Raw genomic sequence first — 26,880 nt, 5'->3', positions numbered from 1 at the left:
AGTGTAGCTTCGGCATCAGTCCAGAAACTACTTACGCAGACTCGCGAGTCGCACCTGCCCGAGCAGCATCCTCATTGCCCTCAGTCTGCGCACCAAGGAGAGCACTTTCCTCATCAACAACTTCCTTCTTAGTCACAGCACTCTGAGAAGCCCCCTTCGACTTCTGCAACGCACTCCAAAGCGTGCTAGCAATAACAACGACACCTCCCACACACGACCAAAAGCCGGGAAAGACACCCCAAATCGCCCAGTCAAAGGCAAGTGCAAACAAAATACCAGTATACAGCATACTAGTCGCCTTGCTAGTTCTGTCCAATTGCAAGCCAGCAGTAAGTAGAAATTGCAACACGAAACCGAGGATACCGAGGAGAGAGAGAAGGAGCCATTCTCGTGCTCCGTTGGGCATGGTGAATTTCATGCCTGGGAGAACGATTAATGCACCTGCGGAACCAAAAGTGCTGATTAGGGCAAAGTAGTTTACTGAGATGAGGGCGTGGGCGCGAGAGCCGATGACACGGATTAAAGTGTATGCAGCAGAGGCGCCTAGGACTCCGATGACAGAGACAAAGATGGCAAGGAGGCGTTGTCCGGCTGATACTTGATCGATCTTGTTTGGCTGGTGAGGGACCTTGATGTCGTCGTCGACTCTGCCGAAGATGGCTGCTGGGTGAGCGATGATCACAACTCCGAGCAGGGCGATGACTCCAGCCAGAAACTCAGTCCTACTGAATGACTGTCCAAGGAACACCGAACAAGCCCATGCTGTAATAATAGGAACCAAGAAGCGGAAGACCGTCGCTTCAGCTAGAGGAAGATAATGTACCGAATCTATTCATCTACATAAGCCTTCTTTTCAACACAACACAAGAAGTTTCCTTACAGTATAAACAGAACAACCCAAAGAATCCAGCCAATGCTCTCAAGATCAACCATCCCCTAACAGCAGGTGCTCCAAGCGGGAAATCAGGGACTTTAGTGTGCCACATGTAAATCGTACTCAGCAGAGCCGTAATACTCATTCTCGCAAAAATGACTTGAAATGGATGCATTCCATGTCCTCCCTGTTGTAGAAAGCGGACAATAGCATCCATAGTGGATCCCGTGGCTTGAGCGAGCAAAATCAAGAAGACGCCTTTGTTGTTGCGCCAGATTGATTTGAAGGCATTCAGTCTTGTCTGAGAAGCATTGCTTGGCGATCTTGAGAGGTTGGCCTCGTCATCTTGCCCGTTATTAGACATTTTGTATGTACAATATTGTTGTGAGGTTCATGTTTTGTGTCGGTGAGTGTAGAGTTTTATATGAGTGCACGGACGGAAACTGGGTGTCCTAGAAAGGAAGTCGCAACCGGCTTCTAGGGTCACCTGGCTCCTGTCACAAGGTGACAGACAGGACAACTTCGAAAGATCAAGCGAACAGTCTTGCAGCTAGTTACTTGCATGAATAAACGCTTTTAGAGAGTGACGGTCTTAGCCGCCATGGCATGTCTTTTTAGTAATGTTATGTCTAACATTGCGAGAGACCCTTTGAAGGCTTTTTCTATCGTTCTTTCTCTTTCTCTCTTTAGTATAGTCCAAAGTCTCTCTTGACCTCACGGCCCTCAGCCTGCAACGTAACCTTGAACAACTTGTACTCATTGAAGATGTACATGCCGCCAGGCACGAAAGCAAAGTTTGCAGCTCCACCATCAACTGCAAAGACACCGAGCAAGACACCCTCCGGGTTCCAGCTATAGATTTTTTTAATTAGTCATTTGTTATAGGAAGGAACATGAGAATAGTAGACTTACACATGGATGCCATCTCCACAACCAGCATACACATTCCCCATAGTATCGCAATGAATACCATCAGGCAACCCAATATCCGAGTATGCAAACAACTGTCTGTTCTGCAATCTCTTTCCATCAGGAGTGATGTCGTATCGATAAATCGTCGAAGGCATGGTCAAGTTATCCTTGTTGGGGAAAGTATGCACACCCGTGTCGGTAATATACACATGCTTCAAATCAGGCGAGAACTCGATACCATTGGGAGCAAAAGCATCATCAGCAACTGCTTGCACCACTCCAGTGTTGGACTCAAAGCGATAGGCTTGGTTCTTGATGACTGGTGCGGGACGGAAGTATTGCCAGTAGCCGTAAGGTACATCTGTGAACCAGAGATCGCCGGTGACAGGGTGTTGTCGGACATCGTTGATTGACGAGAAGTTGCGGCCGAGGAAGTTGTTGATCAGCACGCGGCTGGTGTTTGTTGCTGGGTCTACGAGGACTAATTGGGCTGGGTTGGTCAAGTCGCCTTCGTCGCAGAAGACGATTTGTTGGCCTTCGCTGCTGTTGGCTGGCGAACCTACGGGGTACCACGCAGTGCCCCCGTTCGCTTCAGCCAGATGCTCGTAGTGCAGAGATTGGATACTGTTATTGCCGTGGATGTCGATGGCGGTGACATTGATTGGGTCGCTGAAGCTGCCATTCCAATTGCTGGTGGCATACAGCTTGCCAGTCGCCTAAGACATAGAGTCAGTCGCATTTACTATCAAGAGTGATGAGGCTGTGATGCAGCGATATTATGGATCGTAGGTTTCGTAACCGTGACAAGACCATGGAACCACAAGCAATTTCCTGCTCATGGCTTGGAGATCAGACTCTCAATGGCGGCAGTCATACAGTGATAATTGCTGCTGCATCTTCGCAGTCTCAGAATGTTGGGCTGCAGCCAAGAGAGGGTCCTTCGTTGCGGCTAGAATCGTAATTCACAAGCAGTTCTTCGACCAGACAAATTCTTTTGACGCAACGAGCAGAACTAAGAAAGAATACGTACGATGTTGAAAATGCCAGCCTCGTGGAACGCTTGGTAGTTATAACTTCCAACTAATTGCTGAGAAACATTAGGTCCAAGAATATCGTGAACGAATGAATCGTCTACCAAGTTTCAATTGTCAGCAATCCCATCCCTCACCACAGAAAACAACACTCACTATACGACAAAAACGAAACATCTTCAGTAGATGCATTAGCAATCCCATACAACTCATTAGCATACGGAATGCTCGTCGCCAGCGTCAAAAGATTAACGTGTGTAATATTGACCATTTTTGCGGTTCAGGACAAGGTACAACAAGCAAAAAAACAAACAAGGACTAAGTCTTCAACCCATATCATGACGAAGGAGCCTTCTTATACTTGTAACATGTTGAAGAAAAAGATCGTCCTTCTTGACCTTGGTTGTCCAGTTCCCCTCCTTGGCCATGACGATCTGTTGCACAGCCCTTGAAAATTAGCCTAAAACCTTACTTGGCAATTGATGGTCTTGCACTTCCCTAGATAGGGTCTTGCTGCTGTTGCGATATCCATTGCAGAGTCAGGAAAAACAAACTTTGACGAAGCACATCCACATGAAATTTATTGAGACTCAAGAAGAGATAATGTAGTGTATGGATGTATTCATTGGAACAACTTGAAAAATCTAAACAACGCCATAAAAGAGAAACGATCCTGTAGCCTTCACTCCCACCATAAGTCACCACCATAGATATTTATAAGAAAGGTTGTGGTTTGTAGAACCAACAACCATGTAAAGGTATGTTTTTACAGAGGGCGACCGCCAATGAAGCTGGCCCAGGGGCGAACCTCGGAGGGAATACCCTCGGGCTTGGGGAGCTTCTCGCTCATGCACTGAGCAAAGAGAAGGGCAGTCTTGGTCTCCATGAAGAGAGGGACACCGAAGTCGACGGCGTTACGGCGCATAACGTAGTCCTCGTCAACAAGACTGCTGGCACGGACCTTCGCCAAGTTGAAGACACCACGGATGTCGTACTTCTCGAAGACCTCGCGGAGCGCACGCTTGTCCTCCTTGGGGAACTCAATAACCTCGACCTTGACGCTACCGTCCTTGGAGTTGCTCTCAAGGTGGTTCTTGACCTCCTCGTTGGCAGCGTAGAGCTTGTAACCGAGAGGGTTGACGTAGTCGACAATCTTGGCTAGATCAGGGTTGTTGATGTCTCCACCGAAGAGGAGACCCTCGCCAGGCTGGGGGCAGCGGAAGTTCATCATAGATTGAGCAGCAGCCCAGTAGGCCTCAACGAGGTCCTTACCGAAGCAAGCCATTTCACCAGTAGAAGACATCTCGACACCGAGGTAAGGGTCGGCACCGGCAAGACGAGTCCAAGAGAATTGAGGAACCTTGACAGCGAGGTAGTCACGCTTCTCAGCCATGAGATCGACAGGCTCAGGGACGTTGGTGCTGGTAAGAGCGCGAGTGGCAACATCAATGAAGTTGGTACCGAGAACCTTGGAAACGAAGGGGAACGAACGAGAAGCACGGAGATTGCACTCGATGACCTTGAGAGAAGACTCGCCACCGTTGGGGCTGTCGGCATCGATAATTTGCATGTTGAAGGGACCAGTGATCTTCCATGCCTTGGCAACCTTGTCGGCAATGGCCTTGACGCGCTTGACGGTGCTCTCAGGGAGCTTGGCGGGAGGAAGAACAAGAGAAGCATCACCAGAGTGGACACCAGCGTTTTCAATGTGCTCACTGACAGCGTGGACAAGAACCTTACCGTCATGAGCGACAGCATCGACATCGATTTCGCGAGCACCTTCGATGAATTGAGTGATAACGACAGGGTGGTCAGGGCTGACTTCGGCGGCGGCGTTGAGCTTCTCCTCGAGCTCGGCTTCAGAGCGGATGACAGTCATGGCGGCACCGGAGAGGACGTAAGAGGGTCTAACGAGAACGGGGTAGCCGACCTTCTCGGCGAATTGCTTGGCCTCGGCGTAGGAAGTGAGTTCGCTCCAGGCAGGCTGGTCAACACCGATGGAGTCAAGAATGGAAGAGAATTGTTGACGGTCTTCAGCTCTGTCAATGTCCTTGGGGTCGGTACCGAGAACCTTGGCCTTGCCACTTTCCTGGAGCTTGAGAGCCATGTTCTGAGGGAGTTGACCACCGACAGAAACGACGACACCTTGAGCAGATTCAAGTTCGTAGATATCCATGACGCGTTCGTAAGACAGTTCCTCGAAGTAAAGCTTGTCAGCAACATCGAAATCTGTGCTGTAGGTTTCCGGGTTGTAGTTGATCATGACAGTCTTCTTGCCCTGCTCCTTGAGGGAGAGGGTAGCGTTAACGGCACACCAATCGAATTCGACAGAAGATCCAATGCGGTACACGCCCGATCCGAGCACAACAACACCGTGGTCATTGAACTCGACATCGTGAGAGCTTGCGTTGTAGGTAGTGTAGAGATAGTTCTGCAGATCTTTGTTAGCACTTTCTATACCACATTAGACAGATCCCGGTGGACCTACGGTGTCTGCAGGGAACTCAGCAGCGAGTGTATCGATCTTCTTGACGAAAGGAGTAATTCCGAAGTTCTTGCGGCGAGCACGAACCTCGTCCTCAGTGCTGTTCACAGCCTTGGCGATCTGCTTGTCGGAGAAACCTTGCTTCTTGGCCTTGTGCATAAGCTCCTTCTTGACGCCGTAAAGGCTGCCAATGGCTTCGAGTTCGTGGGTAGTGTCGACGATGTTCTGGATCTTGTAGAGGAACCATTTGTCAATCTTGGAGAGTTCGTGGACGCGGTCAACAGAGTAGCCTTCGTGAAGCATGGCCTGGCCAACAGCCAACCATCTACGGTCGGTGGGGTTTGCCAAAACATCGTCAAGGTTCTCGAACTTGTCACCTTGAACACCGTGGAATCTGGGGTCAACCTGACGGATAGCCTTTTGGAATGATTCTTCGAAAGTACGACCGATAGCCATGACTTCACCGACAGACTTCATAGCACTGCCAATGTCACGCTTGACGTTCTGGAACTTGCTCAAGTCCCAGCGAGGCATCTTGGTGACAATGTAGTCCAGAGAGGGTTCGAAGTTGGCAGTGGTAGTTCTGGTGACAGCGTTGGGCAGCTCGGGAAGGGTGTGGCCGAGACCAATCTTAGCAGCAGTGTAGGCGAGAGGGTAACCGGTAGCCTTGGAGGCAAGGGCAGACGAACGAGAGAGACGGGCGTTGACCTCAATGACTCTGTAGTCGAGGCCATCAGGCTGGAGAGCATATTGGACATTACATTCACCAACGACACCAAGATGGCGGACAATCTTGATGGCGGCGGTACGGAGCATGTGGTATTCCTCATCGCTGAAGGTTTGACTGGGCGAGACGACGATACTGTCACCAGTGTGAACACCGAGAGGGTCGAAGTTCTCCATGTTACAAACGGTGATACAGTTGTCGGAAGCGTCACGAACGACCTCGTACTCGGCCTCCTTCCATCCCTTGAGCGATTTCTCGACCAAGATCTGGGGAGAGAGAGTGAGGGAACGGGCAGACAGGTTGCGAAGCTCTTCAGGGTTGTTGGCGAAACCAGAACCAAGACCACCGAGGGCGTAAGCAGCACGGACAATGATGGGGTAGCCGACCTTGTTAGCGGCATCAAGAGCCTCGTCAATGGTGCTGACAGCGATACTCTCAGCAATGGGGATGTCAATCTCCTTGAGAGCTTGAGCAAAGAGGTCTCTGTCCTCACTGGTCTTCAGGGTCTGAATGCTGGTACCCAAGACCTTAACGTTGTAGCGGTCGAAGATGCCCATCTCGTCCATCTTGACACCCAAGTTGAGGGCGGTCTGACCACCGAAGGAAAGGAAAATACCATCGGGGCGTTCCTTCTCGATAACGTAGGTAACGTACTCGGGGGTGACGGGGAGGTAGTAGATCTCGTCAGCAAGAACGTGAGAGGTCTGGATAGTGGCAATGTTGGGGTTGATGAGGACAGATTGAATGCCAGCCTCTTTGAGGGCCTTGAGAGCTTGGGATCCTGTCACATTGTCAGTCATTGTCCTGCTGTCATAGCTCCAGGCTTCAACCAACCAGAGTAATCGAACTCTCCAGCCTGTCCAATGGCAAGACCACCACTGCCAATGACCAAAACCTTCTTGACATCAATCAGGTTCTGGGCTCCGGCAATGACTCCGCTCTCGAGGTAAGCCTTTGCACTAGGAGCAACCTGAGCATTGCTGGTTGCGTTGCGGACTTGGACGAAGCGGTTGGTAGATCTCTTGGGTGCGCGGGCAGCGCGGGGGTTGCTAGCAGCAAAGCTCGACTGGGTCGTCAGAGTACGAGCAGCCAGTCTTGCGGACATGTGCTGCTGCTGGCTCTGACGAAGCAGGTTCGAGGCTGTCTGGCGGGCCAGACGCCTGGAGAAAGCCATGGCTAGGGTTGGTAAAAGGTAAAAGTCGGTGATTTATGGAAATAATAGACCAGTCTCAATTGACGTTGGCCTTCCACAGGTGGTCGCTAATGTAGTCTTGAAAATTGTTAGTTTTGGTTCCTACAGCTCGGCCCTGGAGCACCGACTTGCAACGCTCGTGCAGAGCTTGGAGGTGGGAACAAAAGACTGACCTTGGGAGGTGAAGACGGAGGGCGCAGTCCGCATAAGGGCGAATCGCGTGCCAATGGCAGATGGGTGGATTGAGGCTGATTGCTCAAGATAGGAGATGTGTGACAAGAGAGGAACGGTCAAGAGAGCAGCGACGTCGACTTATTTTTCACGTCGGCCCTGCACGGCTCTCAGTCACACTGCGATAAGGAGCACAGCTTATCGCACTACAAGCTCGAAATGCTGATTTGCAATATTCCTGGTTCTACCATACAAGAGTGGTGCAAGCCGACACTGGCCGACCCAACAATATTGCAACTCGCTTGGGTCGGTGCTTTGGGCTCGGACATCCGGCGGAGCTCTATCGAGCTGCTTTATTCCCACCACATGGCATCCTCCAAAGGATCAGCCTCTATAGACTAGGGTAAACTCATGTTTCCTTCTTTGCATTTGTCACTCAAGCTATCTATCCAGCTTCTCTCATGCACAGTGCTGTAAGAATTGCGTCCTCAAAGCTCATACGCAAGCTCAAGCCGTTTTCCCTGCCACTTCTTTTTCCGCGTCGAACGCCCATCCCCGAGACCGGCTGCGGATCTTCACTTTGACTCATCGCAAAACATATCCAAATTTTGATGTCGTGACTCAATTGCAAGAATTGCCAAGCAGAACGGTATGCTCAACCAATGTGAAAAAATGTCATGTCGTATCAACTCTATCAACAAAAATGGTATAGAAACAAAATATCCTTGAACAGTCAAGCCAACACCAGTCCCTTATGCAATAGAAGCAAATGCACGCTTTTTGGTTCCCCTTTCCAGCTTCTCTTCTCGTTCTTCTGGTTCGTCGTCCATGCCGTGAACCTGTGCTTCCTTGATTTCTCTGCCCATGAGTCCAAGGGCAGCCATGTTGAAACCAAGCATGTTCTTTTCTTCCTTGACCCAATGTCCATAGGCTTCGAGCACCTCGCTCAATACATCCTTGAGCTGTTTGCTGGCCACAATTTGTGTGTTGTGCGTTTGTAGCAAGAAGTAGAACACGCGCCATGCTAGTTGTGGCTGCATGCGACGCTGAACAAAGACTGAAACAAACATGAAAAGGACGGGAAGGGATGAGAAAGGCACAACCATAAGAGCATCATTTAGAGATGCATTCGGAATCTTGCGAATGGTCTGCAAGACATGCTGTTCGGCGCTGATGTTGCCATAAGTGAATATAGGATTTCGCTGCGGCATTGCGAGATTTGGTTTTGTTGCCTTTTCAGCCTCATATGCCTGCATGATTTGGTAATCTGCATAGCCGAGTTCAAGAGCTTCCAAGATACGTTCACCGTATGTCAAGGTGGTTATCGTCTGCTTGGACGCGGCAGCAACATCATCCTCGGCGCCTTCATCGTCATCGGCATGGTCTTTGTCAAGTTGAGTGGCCAACGTCGATTCGTACATCTGTTCAAGCTCCTTTTCTCTTTCTTCTTCCAGGAAGATAAGGTCATCTGTGACATCCCAGACGCGGATACTCTTGTCGTGACTTGCTGTGATGACCTTCTCGCCAGTCCTGCTGACGACCATAGCCCACACTTCTCCATGGTGACCTTCCAGCTTTTGAATTTGCTCGAATTTGTCACCATCCCAGGTCTTGACAACTGAGTCTTTGCTGGCACTGAAGAAGAGATGTTGTTCTTCCTGCTCGACAGGGTGAGGGATGAATAAGACTTGCATAACACTGTCTTGATGAGCAAAGAATGCCTTATGGCAGTCACCAAAGTCCAGACCCCAGATGCGAACATTCTTGTCGGCACTGCAAGTAGCGATGAGTTTGCTGTCTGATGAGATGGAGATGTTGAGCACAGGAAGCTTGTGACCGTATAGAGTAAGGAAGAGTTTGAGAGTGTCGACAAAGAACACTTTGACGGTGTTGTCGAGGGTCGAAAGGGCGAGGAGGCGGGAGTCAGGAGAGAAGCAAACACTGAGAACATCGTCTGCGACCTTGAGGACGCGAGTCTGAGTCAGCTTCAACTTGGGAGTGGTTCTTCGAGTGCCAGGAATTTCCTCTTGGACGATGTCGAACTTCCAAAACTTGGCACATTTGTCTGCACCTCCAGTCACGACTGATGTTCCGTCGGGATGTACTTGGAGAGTCCATACAGCACCATCATGTGCCTGGAACTTGTCGATCAAGGCAGAAGAGGCGATATCGTATAGTTCAAGCTCTCCAGTCTTGGTTCCCACCAGGACAATCTTGTCACCAGGCAAGAATGTACAACATAGCGATTGGCCGCACTCAAGAGTTCTCAAACAACTCTGGGTCCTGACGTTCCAAATCTTGAGAAGTCCAGCGGATGCAGATGCAAGCATGCGGTCGTCGGAGCTCAGAGCCAGAGCGCGAATATCGGTTCTGTGTCCAGGCATGTCGACAGCCAAAGCACGGTTGTAGTCGGGAGCCTCAGCCGTAGCCTTCTTTGACTTCTCGCGGCTTGTGATTGTGTAGGACTCGATCTGGTTATTGGTGGTGGAGCAGACCAGCTCTACGTTCTTGGAGGATCTGCTTGCGGCCCAAGCAGCAGATCTAACCTTGCCACCAGTGCGGACAATGACATACGAGACAAAGACCTCTGATACATCGGGCGTTGTATTCTCCTCCTCTTTCTCCACTTCGGCGACGGAAGCACCAGCAGCGGCAGCTTTTTCTCTTCTTCTCTTTCTCTTTCTTGCCAAGCTCTTTTGTACTTCTTCATCCGACCTGATGCGCCAAATTTCGACAGCCTTCTCGGAGCCGTGAACGGCAATGTATTCGCCTTTGGGGTGGAAAGCAACACTCAAGGTTCGGTCCTTGCTCTGACGAAGGAGGATTCCCTGTGCAGTGAGAGAGTTCGACTGCTTTGCCTCTGCAATGTTTGCGCCAAACTCGGCCAGACTGTCCAGATCAAGCGACCAGACCTTGAGCTCACCGTCGTTGCCAGCAGTGATACAGCCCATGCCGTCTGGAGAGACACCAAGAGCCCAACACTCGCCATTTGTCTGAGCAACATGTGTTTCGATACAGTGAGGAGTCGAGAGATCCCAAATCTTGATAAGAGCGTCCTTGCTGGTGGAGAGCAGGTATTTTTCCTCGAACTCTTCGGGCTCGCCTGGAGCGGTGACATCGACGGCCCCATCAGTGTGAGGGGATTGACGACCAGAAGGACGGGTGCGAATGAAGTGTAGGCCGGTGATTTGATCCTTGTGACCTCTGAGACGGAACTCAGCAGTTTCGGAGAGCAAGTTCCAGATGATGATGTCGGTATCCTTGGAACCACTGGCAAGTCTTGCGCCCTCGGAGTCGAAGATCAGGTGGGTGATGGCGGAGCGGTGGCCATTGAAGCTCATAATAGGGTTGTTGGACAGAGCATCCCAGACCCTGATGCTGCCATCCTGGTATCCGACGGCGAAAAGATCAGGCTGGGCAGAGCACTGAGCGATGGCCGAGACCTGAGACTTGCAGTCGACATCATGCCAGCGACTCAGCAGCTCGCCCTTCTTCACATCCCAAGCTAAGATATGCTCATTCGCGCCGACATAGGCTCTACCAGCACCAGTGTTACGCGAAGACGACGAGACGAGGTTATCAGGGGTCCAGACAAGGTTTGAGAGGGCAGTGTTGACGAGACCAAAGGTGGCCGACTGCTCGTACTTGCGATAGGATTTGACCATGTTGCCGACGAGGGCATCCAAAGGCGATAGTCAAGGCAAAAAGTTCTTGAACCTCGAAAAAGTTGGGTGGACCAAGCGTCTTCGAGACGCCAAGAGGAGCAAAGTCCGGGGAAGGTCAGGACGTCGCATGACGATCGCGTAGGGCGGAGCGGCGGCCTCTCGTCGACCGTCCAAGCCACGCTTGAGCTGCTCTCGCTGCTGTTGCTACTGCAGCCTGTATACACAATCTCCGCAGTTCTTTCTTTCCACTAGTTGCCGCCATGTTGTTGCTCGACTACCAAAACGTCTTGATTGAGTCGCTGCTCAAGGACCGCTTCTCTGGGTAGCTACCCCTCGTCCCTATCGTCGTCCTGCGCGATCCAGCACACCAGACTGATCCCTTGTCTCTACAGCGCTACCCCCACTTCAATTGACCAGATTGTCTCTGATTTCGACGGCGTCACCTTCCACATCTCAACCCCCACATCAAAGACAAAGATCCTCATCTCCATCAACATCAAATGCTACCACGAGCTCATCAAGTATGGCGCCGAGCAGGTCCTCCAGCGTGAATACGACGGCTACATTGTTTCACCCGAGTCTGGCTACGACTTTTCCGTCGAGATCGACCTCGAGAACCTCCCTCAAGACGAACAAGCCCGCACCGACCTCATCTCCCGCCTGAGTCTGCTGAAGCGCAACGCCATGGCCGCTCCCTTTGAGCAGGCTTTTGACGAGTACCAAGCTCTACACGAGGAGGCTTCCAAATACACTTCTGAATCCGCTCCCCAGGGTGTCCTTGAGGGCGGCCAGGTCAGAGCTATTCACTATCGCGAGGAGGAGGCCATCTACGTCAAGGCCAGTCACGACCGTGTCACTGTCATTTTCAGCACAATCTTCCGCGAGGAAACAGATCGTATCTTTGGAAAGGTTTTCCTGCAGGAGTTCGTTGATGCCCGTCGCAGAGCTATTCAGAACGCTCCTCAAGTCCTCTTCCGTCACGACCCGCCTCTGGAGTTGCAGGGCATGGCTGGTCTGCCTCCCTCCGGCACCGCTGACGTCGGCTACGTTACTTTCGTTCTGTTCCCTCGCCATCTTCAGCCCGCAAGAAGATACGAGGTCATTTCCCACATCCAGACTTTCCGCGATTACTTCCACTACCACATCAAGGCTTCAAAAGCCTACATCCACTCGAGAATGCGCAGACGAACTGCCGACTTCCTTCAAGGTGGGATATTTGCTTTTACAAAATTTGTCTCTGTACTAACGCTCCAACAGTCCTTCGTCGTGCAAGACCAGAGGCCGAGGAAAAGGAGCGCAAGACAGCCAGTGGCAGAACCTTCAGAGTTCAGGCATAGATATACCCTGTTCATACGAAACAAAAACATTAGAAATGATCCATTCGACGTTCTGTTACACACTTCGACCGCCTTTGCTCACTTGATTCTCTCTGCATTATAGTGTCAACCCTGCCACTACACTGATACTTGGAATTTGACAAGCTAGCTCGTTGGGCTAATAACCCTATTCAATTGTTCCTCGATCAACACTCCTATGACCTCGATCAGATTGCATGCCTGAGCGAATTTCTCCTTCCACAACGGACAACTCATCAAGGCTACTGGTTGAAACAACCAGAGATACTTCCAAATACAACTTCCTGATCCATGTTGATTCTGAGATGTGTCTGTCGACATCAATCATTTCCCTGGCATGATAAGACTACATTTAAATTGACAAAGCGTCAGCCAAGATTTAGCAGGTCAAAAAGCAAGTGAATGGGAGTGCAATGCTCACGTGCTACAGATTTTAGATGTCACTCGAGAACACGATTGTAATGAACCACAGACGACTGCCGATATCAGTGATACTCAAATAGGATGTTTGCGGCTCTAGCAAAAGCAAGTAGTTCTAGCAATATACTCAAATCACCATGACCAGTCCAGCTCAGAAAGAGGCAGTGCTGACATGGCCCAGAACAGAAGAGAGGGGGTCCGAAAGCTAGATCACGCCTTCACCGTCTGTTCAAGGTCAAGTGTCAGAAGCAATGGAACTATTCCGCAGGTGTCTGTGTTTACCCGGAGGATCCGCCGTTGTTATGCATGAGGGGAGCCATGAAGGACAAGGCATGGCGTTAGGTTCGGCTGGCTCGTGGCTGCAATAGACGAACAACCAAACTGGAAGACTTTGGAGTTTCGAGAAAAAGCATGTCTGAAATTATTTGTCCCATCCATCCGAGAATTGTTTAGTAATTCGATGCGGCTCACACGATCGCAATGATCAAAGTATAGGGCAGACCGTGGTCACTCGTTCATGCCGTTCAACATTGGCTGAGATGCCAAGCGTACGAAAGGAGGTTGTTGATTGTGCTCGATATCCAGCAGCCCAGCTTGCACGCTGTGTGTGAGGGATCCGAGTACCAACAGCCATATTCCTAGAATGATACCTGCGATCCCACCAGAGCCCGAACAAGCGGACGATAGCAGTTGGAAAGTGTTCCTTCGTCAGCAGAGGGAAGAACGATCGTATCGAACTGCGTGCTGGACCGCGGTTCTTTTCCTCCAGCAACCTTTAGCGACTTGGCAAGTCGGAAGCGCCGAAGGCAATCTCAAGCGGCGCTGCAAGATGGAAGGTTTGTTCTTTCCCCTTCTCCACACTTTCCTCCAACTTCACGTCCCTCACTTGCAAACAGTAGCATGTCTTCATTCGTCAACAGTAAGATGGTTGGAAGGTAAGCATTATATTTGATATGTGGCTCACAGCCTCTTGCTGGGCAGAATGTCAAAGATACATCGCCTGTACAAACCCAAGGCGGAAGAAACATTCAGGTCGACTTCCAAGATCCAGCCTCCGCCACGATGTCCTTGGCACAGCGGCTCCTCTTTGGTGTGTTATGGCAAGGTTCGAGACTCAGAGTTTCCAAGTATCGGATCATGCACGTGGAAGTTGCATGCCCTCTGCAGTATCAAACTCTCTTGTCCCCTTTCGCCTACACTACCGTTGAACGAAATCAAATATACAGCTCCCAAGAACGTGGCTTTGCTTGGCCTTTCATCCGGCAGTGTTCGCTACCTCGATAGGCTTGCTTTCGATGCTGGGCACCGCTGACAAGGTTCCAATACGTCCAACGGCATCGACACGATCCACTTAAGGCGATGCGCGGCCTGGAGAAGTCCGGGGTGGTCTGGGGTCCGGGGTATGGGGTATCTGCTGTCTTGATAGCAGGGCAGTGATATATAAGATGCCCACCGGCCGTACCACTCTGTAGGGTAGATCTCATCTCAGTTTGACAGCGCTGATCAAAGGCATTTGCGTTTCTAACGTACTGTCGATCAACTCCTCAGCAGTCCACTTTCTTTCTATCTCTATCGTTCAATTTACCACACTCTTATCATGGCAATCATGACAGAAGAGAAGCACAACCCTCCTGTTCAGGAGAAGGGTGGTGTCGAACTCTACGAGACCATCTCAACATCGTCAGAGACTGAGCAAGAGCATCTTTTCGATGACAAGGCAACTGCTCGTTTGGTCCGAAAGATTGACTTGCGTCTGCTACCCTTCCTCGCACTGCTATACCTGCTGAGTTTCCTGGATCGTACCAACATCGGCAACGCACGCCTCGCCGGGCTCGAGAAGAGCCTCAAAATGGAGGGGCTGGATTACAACGTGAGTCTTCGCAAGAGTGGCATCCTTGGTTGAGCTGGTGACTGACATACGATGGCAGATCGCTCTTGCCATTTTCTTCCCCTTCTACGTCTTGGCCGAGATCCCATCCAACATGATGATGAAGCGTACTCGCCCTGCACTATGGATCCCTTTCATCATGGTTCTATGGGGAATCACTACCACCCTTCTCGGTGTGGTCAAGAACTACCACGGCTTGCTCGCTGCTCGTGCTGCCCTCGGTCTCGCTGAGGGTGGTCTCTTCCCTGGTGTCACATTCTGTAAGTATCCTCTTGGATCAGTTCAAGACTCTAGGCTGACATGTTTGGTATAAAGACATCACTATGTGGTACCGTCGTCACGAATGTGGTCTGCGTATGGCAATCTTCTTCTCGGCTGCCACGGCTGCTGGTGCTTTCGGTGGCCTTCTTGCTAGAGGAATCATCGAGATGCACGGCGTGGGTGGCCTTCCTGGCTGGGCTTGGATCTTCATCCTCGAAGGTCTTCTTACTTTCATCGTTGCCATCGTCGCATTCTTCTACATGAACGACTACCCACAGACTGCCAAGTTCCTCAACGAGACTGAGAAGAAGGAGATCTCACGCCGTCTGGAAGAGGACCGCTCCTCGCTCGCCGATGAGTATGGCACAAAGTACTTCATGCACGCTATCAAGGACTGGAAGATCTGGGTTCACATGTTCATCACTTTCGGCATCTACACCCCTCTCTACAGTTTCTCTCTTTTCCTGCCCACCATTGTCAAGACTCTGGGCTACAGCAATGAGAAGGCGCAGCTCATGAGTGTACCTCCTTACATCGTTGCTTGCTTCTGCTGTATCACTGGTGGATACTTCGCTGACCGCCTGCGTACTCGCGGCATCTTCATGATTGGTTTCACCCTTACCGCCATGCTCGGTGTCATTCTCCAAGTCAGTTCAGACAACCCTCACGTCAAGTACGCCGGTGTCTTCCTCTTCGCTTGCGGTATCTACCCCAACGTCCCTCAAGGTGTCGCATGGAACGGCAACAACATCGGTGGCTCGACTAAGCGTGGTGTTGGTATTGCCATGCACGTTGGTTTCGGTAATCTCGGTGGTATTCTTGCCTCCTTCGTATATTTGAAGAAGGACTCGCCCAAGTTTCACAAGGGTCACTTCATCCTTCTTGGTTTGATGAGTATGTCGCTGGTTCTCCAGTGCCTCATGACTGTCTACCTCCGCCGCGAGAATGCTCGCAGAGACGCAGAGTACAAGCGCCCTGAGGACTACACCCCCGAGGAGAAGAACCTCGAACGTGAGCGTGGCGACAATGCCAGTTTCTTCCGCTACACTGTCTGAGATACCCACAGGCATGATATATATGGTTATGATAGGGATATGGGTTTGGGTATTGGCACGAATATGTATGACTTTCTTTTGATATGATCTGTAGACTTTCCACCTTGTGATAGACAAGAGTTGAACTTCTATGAAACATCCTTCTTTGGTTCACCACCCTATGCTGATCATCCATGAGTTCAAATTGTGCCTGCCTCTCTCTTCGATCCGTGCCTGCCCGGATGTCCTCCTCTTCTTCGATCTCAATCAAGCTAGGTCAAATGTGCATGCCATCAGACTGCCTGGCAAGCAGAGTGTGCTACATAGGGATCCCCTGTTGTCCTCAGGCCCATGGACCTACTACTTGCCCTCGCCTACAAGAAGCCATCATCAAGAAACTTGAAGAGACCCCCACTCGTGTTGCAGGCGCTTAATCTCGAGCAGGCTTACGGGACTTGGTTGGTAGTGGTTGAAGATGGGATCTGCATTCTGAGTTGGTTGTCATAGTTGCAGATCAGGCAGATTTAGAAGTGTCAAGTGAAGCTTGGAGTCGATCCTGTCAATATGTCGATGACGATTTATATGCTCAGGTTATTGTGAAAGTTGTCAAGACTTTAAGGTTCGAGTGATGTAGTATAAATGCAATAGCCCTCACTGCTACTTTCTTGCATGCTAGACTGGATCAGAGATCATCTCACCAATCTCAACGTTTTCGAAATCTATGTCTGCCATGAAGTTCACAAGAAGAAAGCATATCGAGATCTACAGCCAACATCGAGACGGGCCTAGGCTAATGACCATTCTAGCCACAGATGTCGTTTGGCTTCTTTCTCTTGCTAGACCGGATTCACTGTGCTTGTTGTCAGCTGCTTCAGGAAATGGTGGTGTTGTACGAGATTTGCATCCCTTGGTTCCCGCTCATGGGCCTGCTGCTTGACCTTGTGCCCCTGACTTCTGGTCTCAATCGTCAAACTCCTGAGATTGTGATTAATCTGTACATCAGAAGGGATCGTTCTTGTATGATGTGCGATGTCTCTGACGATAGCTGTTGTTGTAGTATGCGAGGTAGTTTGGTCGAAGCAGTGTAGGGTCTCTATAAGCATTGTTACTTTTTGTAGTTTTTCTACTGCTGCTATGGATATTGTGACCTTGTCTTCCAATCATATTTTGCTGAATCTATGCATCGACTTCGAATCAGCAAGATGAACAGTGCAGAATATCACTGAACCCATCGGCAAAACAATCCCTAGATTGCACATTGAGTATTTGCTTGTATGTACATGATAGATATAGACCGTATGTCGTCTCTGCTCGCCACACCTTCCCCAGCTATCTGTCGTACCTTCACTCATAGTCGAAGATCGACAAGATCACCATGAAACATGGATGCATCGATGCAACTGTTTTGATATCCCCGCATCTTTACTCCACCGGGAGGAACACCGATGTGGGGGTTCAGATACACAGATGCGGAGGTATCATGCAAGCTCCTCCACATGACGATTGGTGATCAAACGATAATTAGAGAGAGACATGATGCCTCATCGTCCTCCCTCATTCCTTCAAGCACTTTTGGCTGCACAAACGTCTTTGGACAAAAAAAAAAAAAAAAAAAAAAAAAAAAAAAAAAAAAAGGTCCCTATCCACTTCGGTTTGTTTAAACATGGAGAAAGACATTCATACAGCAGCATCTTCTGCGTCCACCTCAGGGAAAGAAGACATAATGCACATCGAAGACACAAACATGACCAAAAGCGAGAAAATCGCTGCCATCGATGCGATCGCAGAAGATCCTTCTGTGACGCTCGAGAATTTTGCACACCTTGATATCAACAAGATATTGAGGAAGATTGACATGAGACTGGTTCCCATGTTGACTGTTCTGGTAAGTGTTAAGGCTGGACTGATGTAGAGAGAAGTGTTGCTGATATCTGGCAGTATCTCCTCAGTTTTCTAGATAGAGGTAACATTGGCAATGCGAAGATTGAAGGTCTAGCTGAAGATCTGCATCTCACGGGTGCAGAGTACAACTGGTGTCTGACTGGTATGTTTTGTTGCTCGTCGCTTATGTCAGTGATCTATCAGCTAATGGGTATGATAGCTTTCTTCTTCACATATTGCGCTTTCGAGGTTCCGAGTAACATGTTGTTAAAGAAGTTGAGACCTTCGATCTGGCTACCATCTATCATGGTAGCTTGGGGCATTGTCGTAAGTGCAGCAAAGATTGCAAAGGGTCGTCAACATTGCTGACGGATAAGCAGATGACCTTGATGGGCTTGGTGAAAGACTTCAATGGCCTGCTTATTGCAAGAATCTTTCTGGGTGTGACTGAAGCCGGTCTGTTTCCTGGTGTAGTCTTCTGTGAGTGCCTACTTCTAGAACGTGTCGTTATGGTGTGCTGACTAGTTTTGGTTCAAAGATAACACAATGTGGTACTGCAGATACGAAGTTCAGGTCCGCCAAGCGTATTTCTTTAGTGCAGCGAGTGTAGCTGGAGCTTTTAGTGGATTGTTAGCCTATGGCATCTCATACATGGAGGGTACGTGTTCCTGCCGGTCGAGGAACGCAACGATACTGATACGTCTTATGCAGGTGTTGGAGGATTGGCGGGATGGAGATGGTGATTTTCCTCACCTAGTGTAAATGAACATTGCTGACATAACCAGGATCTTCATCCTTGAAGGTTTACTTACCTTCCTTGTCGCAATCATCGCCTATTTTGTCTTGGTCGACTATCCCGAGACAGCATCTTTCTTGACGGTCGAGGAACGTGCTTTCATCACTTACCGCCTGAAATATGATGGTCAAGACGCCAACACAGAGCATGGCTATAGAGTCGCGCAGACCGACCGTTCTGACAAGAAGTTCCTCTTCGCCGCCTTCAAGGACTGGCAAATCTGGATCAATGTTGTCGTGTACTGGGGTTATGTCTGTCCATTATATGGCGTCTCGCTGTTCCTGCCAACAATCATAAAAGAGCTGGGATACAAGACGACAACAGCACAACTGCTGACAGTACCCATCTATGTCGTCGCATCTGCGATCACGATTGCAGTAGCATATGCGGCTGATCGGAAACGGCTTCGCTCACCATGGATCCTCGTTGGGTTGTGCTTCCAAGCTGTTGGCTTTATCATGTGCATTGCGACCAGTCATCCGGGAGTTACATATGCTGGCATCTTCATCGCAGCATGCGCGTTGTATCAGTGCCAGCCAAGCAACATCACCTGGCTAAGCAACAATTTGTCGGGAAGCTACAAAAGAGCTGTGGGGATGGGCATCCAAATCAGTGTTGGAAACCTGGCTGGCGGTACGTTTCCCTCTGCCCCCGTTATATTCTTGTCGTACTGATGATGAGAAGCCATGGCCAGCAATTTCTATAGAAGTGCCGACGCTCCGAGATATATTCTTGGCCATGGTCTAGAAATCGGCTTCATCTGTATGGGCGTTGTGGCTCTTTTGATCCAGGTGTTCAACTACTGTCGAATCAACAAGCAAAGAGAGGTTGCGTTGGCGGAAGGAGAGGCTGAAAAATACAGCCCTGAAGAGCTGGGAGAACTGGGCGACAAAGCAGTGACGTTCAGATACACTCTTTGAGGGCGGCTAGCATTCCAATGCAGGCATTGGGTATGGAAGTTATGAAGTTATGAATCCACACAAGAACAATAAGACCGTTGTTGAGAACACGAATCCATACCTGTTAGTGAGCGGAGGATTTCAAGCAAATCACATGTCAGGAAGAGGAGCACGCACGCCTCGCGACCAACGGCAGCTTATGCATCCGAGCTGCCGATATTGATGCCTGGAGCAGGAAAGCGACCTATCCGGAGTGCACCACGAGGCGGTGGATAGCAGGGCAGCTTGAAGTTATGTGTGTAAGAGATTGTCATAAGAGGGGAAATTATGGTGATTCTCGATCAAGGAATCACGAATACGGGATACGGCGAGTGAGGGGTTGTGTCTTTGGAGCTTCGAGCTGTGCCAAGCTTGAAGGTGCAGCTGTGATGCATCTGACCAGAAAGCCATCAGGTAGTCGTGTCGGGCAGCTATACAGAATACGGGCGCTGCTATACAGGACGCAGGTGTCTAGAGATGGATCATGTAGATCACGACGAAGAATCTCGGTGGTATTCCGCAAATGGAAGTTCGAGAAGTAGGTCAAAAACTGGCATTGGGTGCCAAGAATTGATTCGTGACGTAGGCAGGTTCAGCCCTCGGAGCAGCAGGAACAAACAGGCGGCATGGTCGGGGAGCTACTCTTCTACAGATACGTAACAGGGACCACGTTGAGTGACGACGACCCATAGAATTCATCTGCTTCTTTCCAGAGCATTTAGAAAGGAAAAGGCCAAGCGACTGCAACAAAGCACGAATCGAACCGATAACTTACTTGGTAGCCTTACCGACGGCGTTGTGCACAGATCCTTCTCTTAGCACCGGAGTGACAAGGAAACATTAATAAATACGACAATGGTTCTTGGACATAGACGCCATTCCGCTGCTAGTTCGTACAAGTTTTTTACCCTCACAAAATGACTCTGGGACTGAGAAGACACACCGCAGGCAACAGATCGTCTGTCGAGGGCGACCGTCCAGACACAACCGCTGACGATGAGACGGTCGTTGACCAGGACCAGGGCAATGTCCTGTCACACATCATCAGCCAGCTGCGACCAGGCGCCGACTTGAGCAGAGTGACACTGCCTACCTTTATTCTCGAGCCGCGATCTATGCTCGAGAGAATCACAAACTTCATGGCACATCCTGAGGTTCTTCTTACTCTGCCCACCATCGATGACCCCGTCGAGCGCTTCGTCGCCGTTACCAAGTTCTATCTCAGTGGATGGCATATCAAACCTCCGTGAGTTTGTTCCTTATATAGCCATGGTCGATCGGGCAGCAGCTAACAGACTTACAGCGGTGTCAAGAAGCCTCTCAACCCCATTCTCGGCGAGACCTTTACCGGCTACTGGGACTACCCAGACAACACACGTGGATACTACATCTCCGAACAGACTTCTCACCACCCTCCCAAGTCGAGCTACTTCTTCATGGCTCCCGAGCACCACATCCGCGTCGACGGTACCCTCAAACCACGCAGCAGATTCTTGGGCAACTCAGTCGGCAGCTTCATGGAGGGCATTGCAGTCATGCGTCTCTTGAACCGCAAGGAGCGATACTTCATTACACAGCCCAACATGTATGCAAGAGGTATCTTGTTCGGCAAGATGAAGTACGAGCTTGGTGACCACGCCTACGTCCGCTGTCCTGAACTGGGCCTGGAAGCTGAGATTGACTTCAAGGTCAAGGGTTGGATGACCGGAACATACAACGCTATTGGCGGTCATATTAAGGACACCAAGAGTGGAAAGAATCTGTTCGAGTTCAGCGGTTACTGGGACAAGGAGATGTACATTAAGAATTTGACGGTAAGCTGCATTCACCCTCTGGCATTGTATACACAGATGCTAACAAGCACCAGACCGGTAAGAAGGAGCTCATTTTCGATGCCACTCACGCAAAACCTTCGTACCCCAAGGCCCGTCCTCTCGAAGAGCAAGGAGACCGTGAATCGCAAAGACTATGGGACAAGGTCACAAAGGCCATCAAGGTTGCCGATCAGAGGACTGCCACCGACGAGAAGTCTGCCATCGAAGACCGCCAGCGTGCAGAGGCTGCAGAACGTGGAGAGTCGGAATGGCAGCCCAAGCTGTTCCGTAGAACAAGAGCTGGCGCAAGTCAGGGCCCGGGAGACCTTGACGGCGAGGAGAACCTCGACTGGGTTATCGATGCTACCATGTGAGTTTTCTTGTTACGTCAACGCCAGCTGATCACAGTCACTGACAAGCTCATTCTAGCGACGGCAAAACTCCCGACGAGATTGTAAAGCAGGTCCTCGCCATCGCACCTATTCTACCGGGTCAGAAAGCCCAAGCCAAGTCACAGCCTCAACCTCAGGCACAACCTAGACAAGAGGCTGCTCCGGCCGCTGCGCCGCAACCACAACAATCCCAGCAAGCTCAGCCAGCCCAGAAGACGCAGACACCCCAGCAATACCAACCTGCTCCGTCATCGGGATCCAGCAATCTTGTCGATTTTGGTCATGCAGGTGGTGTTGCACCCAGTCAACCAACCGAACAAAAGCCTTCGCCTCTGAACACCATGGGCGACCTCAAGGAACCACTGCAACCCGTCATTCACCGTCAAGATAGCGTCGAAGGATTTGACGAGGAGTTCCACGATGCCGACTCATAGACTTGCAAGATCAGGAAGTGATGAAGAAAACGGTTGATTGATATGGTCGTCAGAGCAGATGATGACATTACACACAAGGGGCAGTGGGAAGGATGTGTCTCTACGAATATTTCTTCCTTTCTTCGTTTGGTTCTTTCCTTTTTTTTCTTTCACCAAATTTAACAGCAAGTAGTACCCAGAAGTCTTTCTCCTTCAACAGATGAAACAGTACAAGTCACAGTGGAAAAGTTTTCTCTCCTTTCTCGGATTTTTTCAGCCATTACAGCGCCCTTGACCAGTTCGTGACTTACTTGCAGTGTTCAAACAGAGATGCACAGAGAGGTTCTCCAGCATAAACGGGCTGTGATGTTGAGTCCGTACACCACTGGAACCAACATGAAGTGGAATTGACGTGGACATGGTTGTGCGAAAGCGGCTAGGCTACGTATGCAAGGTCAGCAAAGCTACCTTGATGAATTGACATGAAGAAGAACAACTTAATAGTGATAGACGCCTGAATAAAGAGAATATCACCTGGTCTGCACTAACCACTCCGGGTTTTCTCGGATGCAGTCGTAAACTGAGAATTCAAATCTGTTTTTGAGTCGGTCTTGACTCCGAGGTTCGTACATGTATTGTGATGGTATACGATGATGAAAAGGGTCGATCAGTGGTTGGGTAGAAGGAATAGCAAAGGCGGGGTATCACAAATCACGACGCGGAGAAAAATGGTCAAGGAGAAAAAATGCACTTCTGCCTCGTTTTCATATGTCAACAACTAGTTTGGTGCTTGAAGAGGTTGATTATCTTCGTTCTTCCTTTCTCGGGTTCATGTCTCGTATTCTATTTTGTCAAGTCAAAGACGCTTTGGTGGGAACGACACGCTTAAGCCTCGCCAGCGGCGGTGATGGTGGGGGGAGCACCGCCACCCTTGATGGCACCAGAGCTGGAGCCGCAAGCCTCGATGGACTTGACGACGGACATGGATGCGACGTCACCGGCGGGGACCTGGCCGAAGACGACGTGGCGGCCGTCGAGCCAGCTGGTCACGACGGTGGTGATGAAGAACTGGGAGCCGTTGCTGTGAGAGAAGTTAGCTTGCATGATCTGTCAATGTTTGATGAATCGCGACATACGTGTTGGGGCCGGCGTTGGCCATGGAGAGGAGGAAAGGCTTGTTGTGGGTGAGCTTGAAGTTCTCGTCGGCGAACTTCTCACCGTAGATGGACTTGCCACCAGTGCCCTGTGAAACATGGTCAGTTGGGTCCAAATCGAGCTATGGACGAGCTGTTCACTCACGTTGCCACGGGTGAAGTCACCACCCTGGAGCATGAAGTCAGGGATGACACGGTGGAACTTGGAGCCAGAGTAGCCGAAGCCCTTCTCGCCAGTGCAGAGAGCACGGAAGTTCTCGACGGTCTTGGGGACAACGTCGTCGAAGAGCTCGAAGTTGATGCGGCCAGAGCGCTCTGCAGAAGTAGTCAGCTGGCTGCAGATGAATTGAGCTCCGCAGTCCACAGGGGACTTACGCTTGATCTCGCGGTCGGTGTTGGTAGGCTTGCCGTTGGAATCAACGTTGACCTGAGGACCGGTCCAGGTGCAGTCGAAGTAAACCTTTTGAACCATGTTTGCGGATGAAGCGGAGAAAAGTCTGCTTTGTTGTTTGAAAGAGTTGTTGATGAGAGTGGTTGGGGTCTTTCGGAGAGAGAACATGTGGAAAGAAGTGTGGAAGAAGAGCTAGAAGCGGCGGGGCAACGAACCCCTCCTTTTGGTGACCTCAGAAATCTCCACCCTTTTTCCGAAGAATTACCGTTGGTACTTTCTGTCACTAGCCATGTGTTTCCAGTGAATGTCTGCCTAGCTATGAACGTGCCGTGCTGTTCGGATACACTATAGCTTTATTGCGTGTCCATATCCGTATGGCAAACAAGCATGTAGAGCTTCTCGTCCAGCACTTTGAAATCTGCAGCTCTTCCGGGCAGCTTCGAAGCTTAGCTCATAACAAAGCTAAGCCACACTCATCCTGCACAGGCAAAACATTGCAATCATGGAGTTTTTGAAACTTGTTCAGTCTCAATGCGACAGGATTCAGTATCAAGAGACTGTGAATGCCATCATCAGAAATTGCATTGCCAAACGCTGCGACCATTCTGTCCAGAGCAGGTCGATGACGCAGGAGTTTGGGCAGGGTTGTAGTGTCAACATGGAATGAGAAGATGCAAAGGACAGGAATACTGCATCTATTTGTATGAAGCCTTGCTGTCTCAATAGAGCAGGTTTTTTTGACTCGCTCTCATGAATTAGGACTAGCCAATGTAGATGTTGTGTCGTGGAGAGGAATTGGATAGACGCTTGTTGGATCTGTCAATGTGCCTGACAGAACCAAGAATGTTGTCACCCCTGTCTGGTCGTGAACGAGTCGGATCAGTTATTATTTGACACTATGCCGACTTGATTTCCACGATTGAAGAAGCATGTTCTGCACAACTGTGTATACCCAGCGAAGTTTTGCGATCAAGAGGAATGTACTCATCGTCTTTGTGATGAGTTGATCGCAACGGATCCAGGTTGAGCACATATTGGCGTTGTCGGCGTTGGCAACACTTGGCACCTCCGTCGAATCCGGGGACGCCGCGACGTCAATAAGTCGAGCGCGACCAGCGGCGTGTCACTTCCATATCGAACAGCAGTAACGTAGCAAGCCTCTGCGCAAGATGGATTTCGAGAGCTTGAAGAACCAGGTCAGCAATCTGACACTTTACGACCTGAAGGCAGGTGTGCGTAAAGTGCAGAATGGTATGTTCATGGTATAGCGACCAGTTCAGGAGGCTGGGCACTAACAAGCAGTTAGCTGTCATGAACTACACAGAAATGGAGTCCAAGGTCAGTCAAACATGAATGGCTTGCTGTTGAAACACCTCCACTGACTAGATATAGGTTCGAGAAGCCACCAACAACGAGCCTTGGGGAGCATCCACCACCATGATGAACGAGATTGCCGCCGGAACCTTCAACTAGTACGACATCAGCATTCTCTGATCCTCGAACTCGTCCTTTCCTGACCAGGTCACAGTCAAGTTCTCAATGAAATCATGCCCATGATCTACAAACGCTTCACAGAAAAGACCGCCGAGGAATGGCGACAGATCTACAAGGTGAGTCTGGCTGCCACGTACCTCAGAACATATCTAAGCAAATATAGGCTCTCCAATTGCTCGAATTTCTGATCAAGAACGGCTCTGAGAGAGTCATCGACGATGTCCGATCCCACCTTTCCCTCATCAAGATGCTGCGCCAATTCCACTACATCGACCAGAATGGCAAGGACCAAGGCATCAATGTTCGCAACCGATCAAAGGAACTCACCGAACTTCTCAGCGATGTCGACAGAATCCGAGCTGAGCGTAAGAAGGCAAGACAGAACAAGAACAAGTACGGTGGTGTTGAGGGAGGTGCTGGTCTTGGAGGCTCATCCTTCACCTCTACTAGTAGATACGGAGGCTTTGGCAGTGATTCCGCCCCTGGAGGCTATGGTGGAGCTACAAGACAAGTCTACGGCGATGGCGGCGGCTTCGGAGGCGAGACGGTCCAAGACGACTGGGAAGAGCGTAGCCAGAGCCGCAGCAGGGGTCAAGACCGATTTGACGAATACGACGAGTACGATGAGGGTGCATCAGCAGCACCACCGAGAAGAAAGATCGAGTCATCAAGGGCTGGAACCAAGACGTCAACAGCAGCAGCCAAGAAACCTGAACCTCCCAAGCCCAAGGAGCCCGAAGTTGACCTTTTCAGTTTTGGCGATGACGAGCCCGCAGCACTTGCGGCACCTTCTTTGCCCGCCATGTCCTCTAACGGCAAGCAGCCAGCTGCAGCTGACGATGGATTCGGTGCTCTTCAGTCAGGTGGTGCTGATGACGACGACTTCGACGACTTCCAATCTGCTGCCCCAGCTGCTGCTCCCGCTCCTGCAATTGCAGCAGCTCCCAAGCCCAACTACACCCCTAACTACACATCAATCGCACCCCCTGTATCGACCGCCACACCCAACACTCAATTCGCACAGCCCCAGCCAAGACAGGGCACTAACAACGCTGCCTTCAGCAATCTCTTCTCTACCACATCACCCGTCACTGGTGCAGCAGCTCCCCCACCACAAAACATTGCATCGCCAATGTCGACGAACCAACCACGTGCAGGTGGATACCAAGCTGCTCAGCCCAACTACTTCACATCTGTCAGCGCCACTCAATCTCAGCCAGCATCGACAGTGGCTTCTCCCGGTGTCAAATCGCCTATCGGAGGTGCTCCCAAGCCCAAAGCTAGCGGAGACGCATTTGCCTCGCTCTTGTCTGGTACTAACATGAAGAAGTCTGGCGCGCCCAGCAACAAAGGACCTACCATGGCAGACATGGCCAAGCAAAAGGCTAGCGCTGGTATCTGGGGAGCAACTAGCTCTTCTAGTCCTGCTACACCAGCTGCTCCTCAGTATGGCGGCCAGAAGACTGGTGGAGTTATGGATGATTTGCTTGGATAAGAAAGTGTGTAGATGGATGATTGAAACGCATTAAGCCCGAGAGAAGGAGCACAAAAAGGATTGCAACAGACTGTGACTTTTTGACATGATGAATACA

General features: G+C 50.3%; 10 protein-coding genes across 10 annotated transcripts; 5 read left to right on the top strand and 5 right to left on the bottom strand.

Annotated features, from left to right (window-relative positions):
* Positions 1 to 31: 31 nt before the first annotated feature.
* M437DRAFT_81535 (uncharacterized protein) lies at positions 32 to 1,238 on the bottom strand (the record flags this gene model as incomplete). The annotated part of the gene is made up of 2 exons (XM_041027575.1): positions 32 to 828; positions 881 to 1,238. The coding sequence occupies 2 exons, from the start codon at positions 1,236 to 1,238 to the stop codon at positions 32 to 34; spliced, it is 1,155 nt and encodes a 384-aa protein (XP_040882703.1).
* Positions 1,239 to 1,560: 322 nt separating this feature from the next.
* M437DRAFT_41696 (lactonohydrolase) lies at positions 1,561 to 3,088 on the bottom strand (the record flags this gene model as incomplete). The annotated part of the gene is made up of 4 exons (XM_041020420.1): positions 1,561 to 1,726; positions 1,787 to 2,502; positions 2,817 to 2,917; positions 2,974 to 3,088. The coding sequence occupies 4 exons, from the start codon at positions 3,086 to 3,088 to the stop codon at positions 1,561 to 1,563; spliced, it is 1,098 nt and encodes a 365-aa protein (XP_040882702.1).
* A 495-nt stretch (positions 3,089 to 3,583) lies between these two features.
* On the bottom strand, positions 3,584 to 7,134 carry M437DRAFT_41627 (carbamoyl-phosphate synthase large subunit; the record flags this gene model as incomplete). The annotated part of the gene is made up of 3 exons (XM_041020411.1): positions 3,584 to 5,248; positions 5,306 to 6,810; positions 6,864 to 7,134. 3 exons carry the CDS (start codon positions 7,132 to 7,134, stop codon positions 3,584 to 3,586), a joined length of 3,441 nt encoding a protein of 1,146 aa, XP_040882701.1.
* Positions 7,135 to 8,144: 1,010 nt separating this feature from the next.
* Positions 8,145 to 11,057, bottom strand: M437DRAFT_81532 (WD40 repeat-like protein; the record flags this gene model as incomplete). Its single annotated transcript, XM_041027574.1, has 1 exon — positions 8,145 to 11,057. One exon carries the CDS (start codon positions 11,055 to 11,057, stop codon positions 8,145 to 8,147), a length of 2,913 nt encoding a protein of 970 aa, XP_040882700.1.
* A 260-nt stretch (positions 11,058 to 11,317) lies between these two features.
* M437DRAFT_72558 (actin-related protein-like protein 2/3 complex subunit 2) lies at positions 11,318 to 12,394 on the top strand (the record flags this gene model as incomplete). Its single annotated transcript, XM_041025877.1, has 3 exons — positions 11,318 to 11,379; positions 11,450 to 12,264; positions 12,315 to 12,394. 3 exons carry the CDS (start codon positions 11,318 to 11,320, stop codon positions 12,392 to 12,394), a joined length of 957 nt encoding a protein of 318 aa, XP_040882699.1.
* A 2,287-nt stretch (positions 12,395 to 14,681) lies between these two features.
* Positions 14,682 to 16,036, top strand: M437DRAFT_41152 (high-affinity nicotinic acid transporter; the record flags this gene model as incomplete). The annotated part of the gene is made up of 3 exons (XM_041020329.1): positions 14,682 to 14,702; positions 14,761 to 14,980; positions 15,036 to 16,036. The coding sequence occupies 3 exons, from the start codon at positions 14,682 to 14,684 to the stop codon at positions 16,034 to 16,036; spliced, it is 1,242 nt and encodes a 413-aa protein (XP_040882698.1).
* A 1,723-nt stretch (positions 16,037 to 17,759) lies between these two features.
* Positions 17,760 to 19,612, top strand: M437DRAFT_41141 (MFS general substrate transporter; the record flags this gene model as incomplete). Its single annotated transcript, XM_041020328.1, has 8 exons — positions 17,760 to 17,900; positions 17,954 to 18,059; positions 18,117 to 18,223; positions 18,277 to 18,376; positions 18,435 to 18,554; positions 18,608 to 18,635; positions 18,682 to 19,325; positions 19,374 to 19,612. The coding sequence occupies 8 exons, from the start codon at positions 17,760 to 17,762 to the stop codon at positions 19,610 to 19,612; spliced, it is 1,485 nt and encodes a 494-aa protein (XP_040882697.1).
* A 935-nt stretch (positions 19,613 to 20,547) lies between these two features.
* M437DRAFT_40957 (Oxysterol-binding protein) lies at positions 20,548 to 22,270 on the top strand (the record flags this gene model as incomplete). Its single annotated transcript, XM_041020284.1, has 4 exons — positions 20,548 to 20,876; positions 20,934 to 21,444; positions 21,498 to 21,814; positions 21,874 to 22,270. The coding sequence occupies 4 exons, from the start codon at positions 20,548 to 20,550 to the stop codon at positions 22,268 to 22,270; spliced, it is 1,554 nt and encodes a 517-aa protein (XP_040882696.1).
* An 864-nt stretch (positions 22,271 to 23,134) lies between these two features.
* On the bottom strand, positions 23,135 to 23,875 carry M437DRAFT_72555 (peptidyl-prolyl cis-trans isomerase H; the record flags this gene model as incomplete). Its single annotated transcript, XM_041025876.1, has 4 exons — positions 23,135 to 23,330; positions 23,386 to 23,492; positions 23,549 to 23,718; positions 23,779 to 23,875. 4 exons carry the CDS (start codon positions 23,873 to 23,875, stop codon positions 23,135 to 23,137), a joined length of 570 nt encoding a protein of 189 aa, XP_040882695.1.
* Positions 23,876 to 24,963: 1,088 nt separating this feature from the next.
* M437DRAFT_81526 (ENTH-domain-containing protein) lies at positions 24,964 to 26,783 on the top strand (the record flags this gene model as incomplete). Its single annotated transcript, XM_041027573.1, has 5 exons — positions 24,964 to 25,045; positions 25,101 to 25,132; positions 25,187 to 25,266; positions 25,323 to 25,404; positions 25,452 to 26,783. 5 exons carry the CDS (start codon positions 24,964 to 24,966, stop codon positions 26,781 to 26,783), a joined length of 1,608 nt encoding a protein of 535 aa, XP_040882694.1.
* Positions 26,784 to 26,880: the final 97 nt, after the last annotated feature.

Source organism: Aureobasidium melanogenum (assembly GCF_000721775.1).
Source record: "Aureobasidium melanogenum CBS 110374 unplaced genomic scaffold scaffold_3, whole genome shotgun sequence".
In the NCBI taxonomy this organism is placed as follows: Eukaryota; Fungi; Ascomycota; class Dothideomycetes; order Dothideales; family Saccotheciaceae; genus Aureobasidium; species Aureobasidium melanogenum.
The sequence above is the reverse complement of the archived record's forward strand: the minus strand, read 5'-3'. Positions and strand labels throughout refer to the sequence as shown.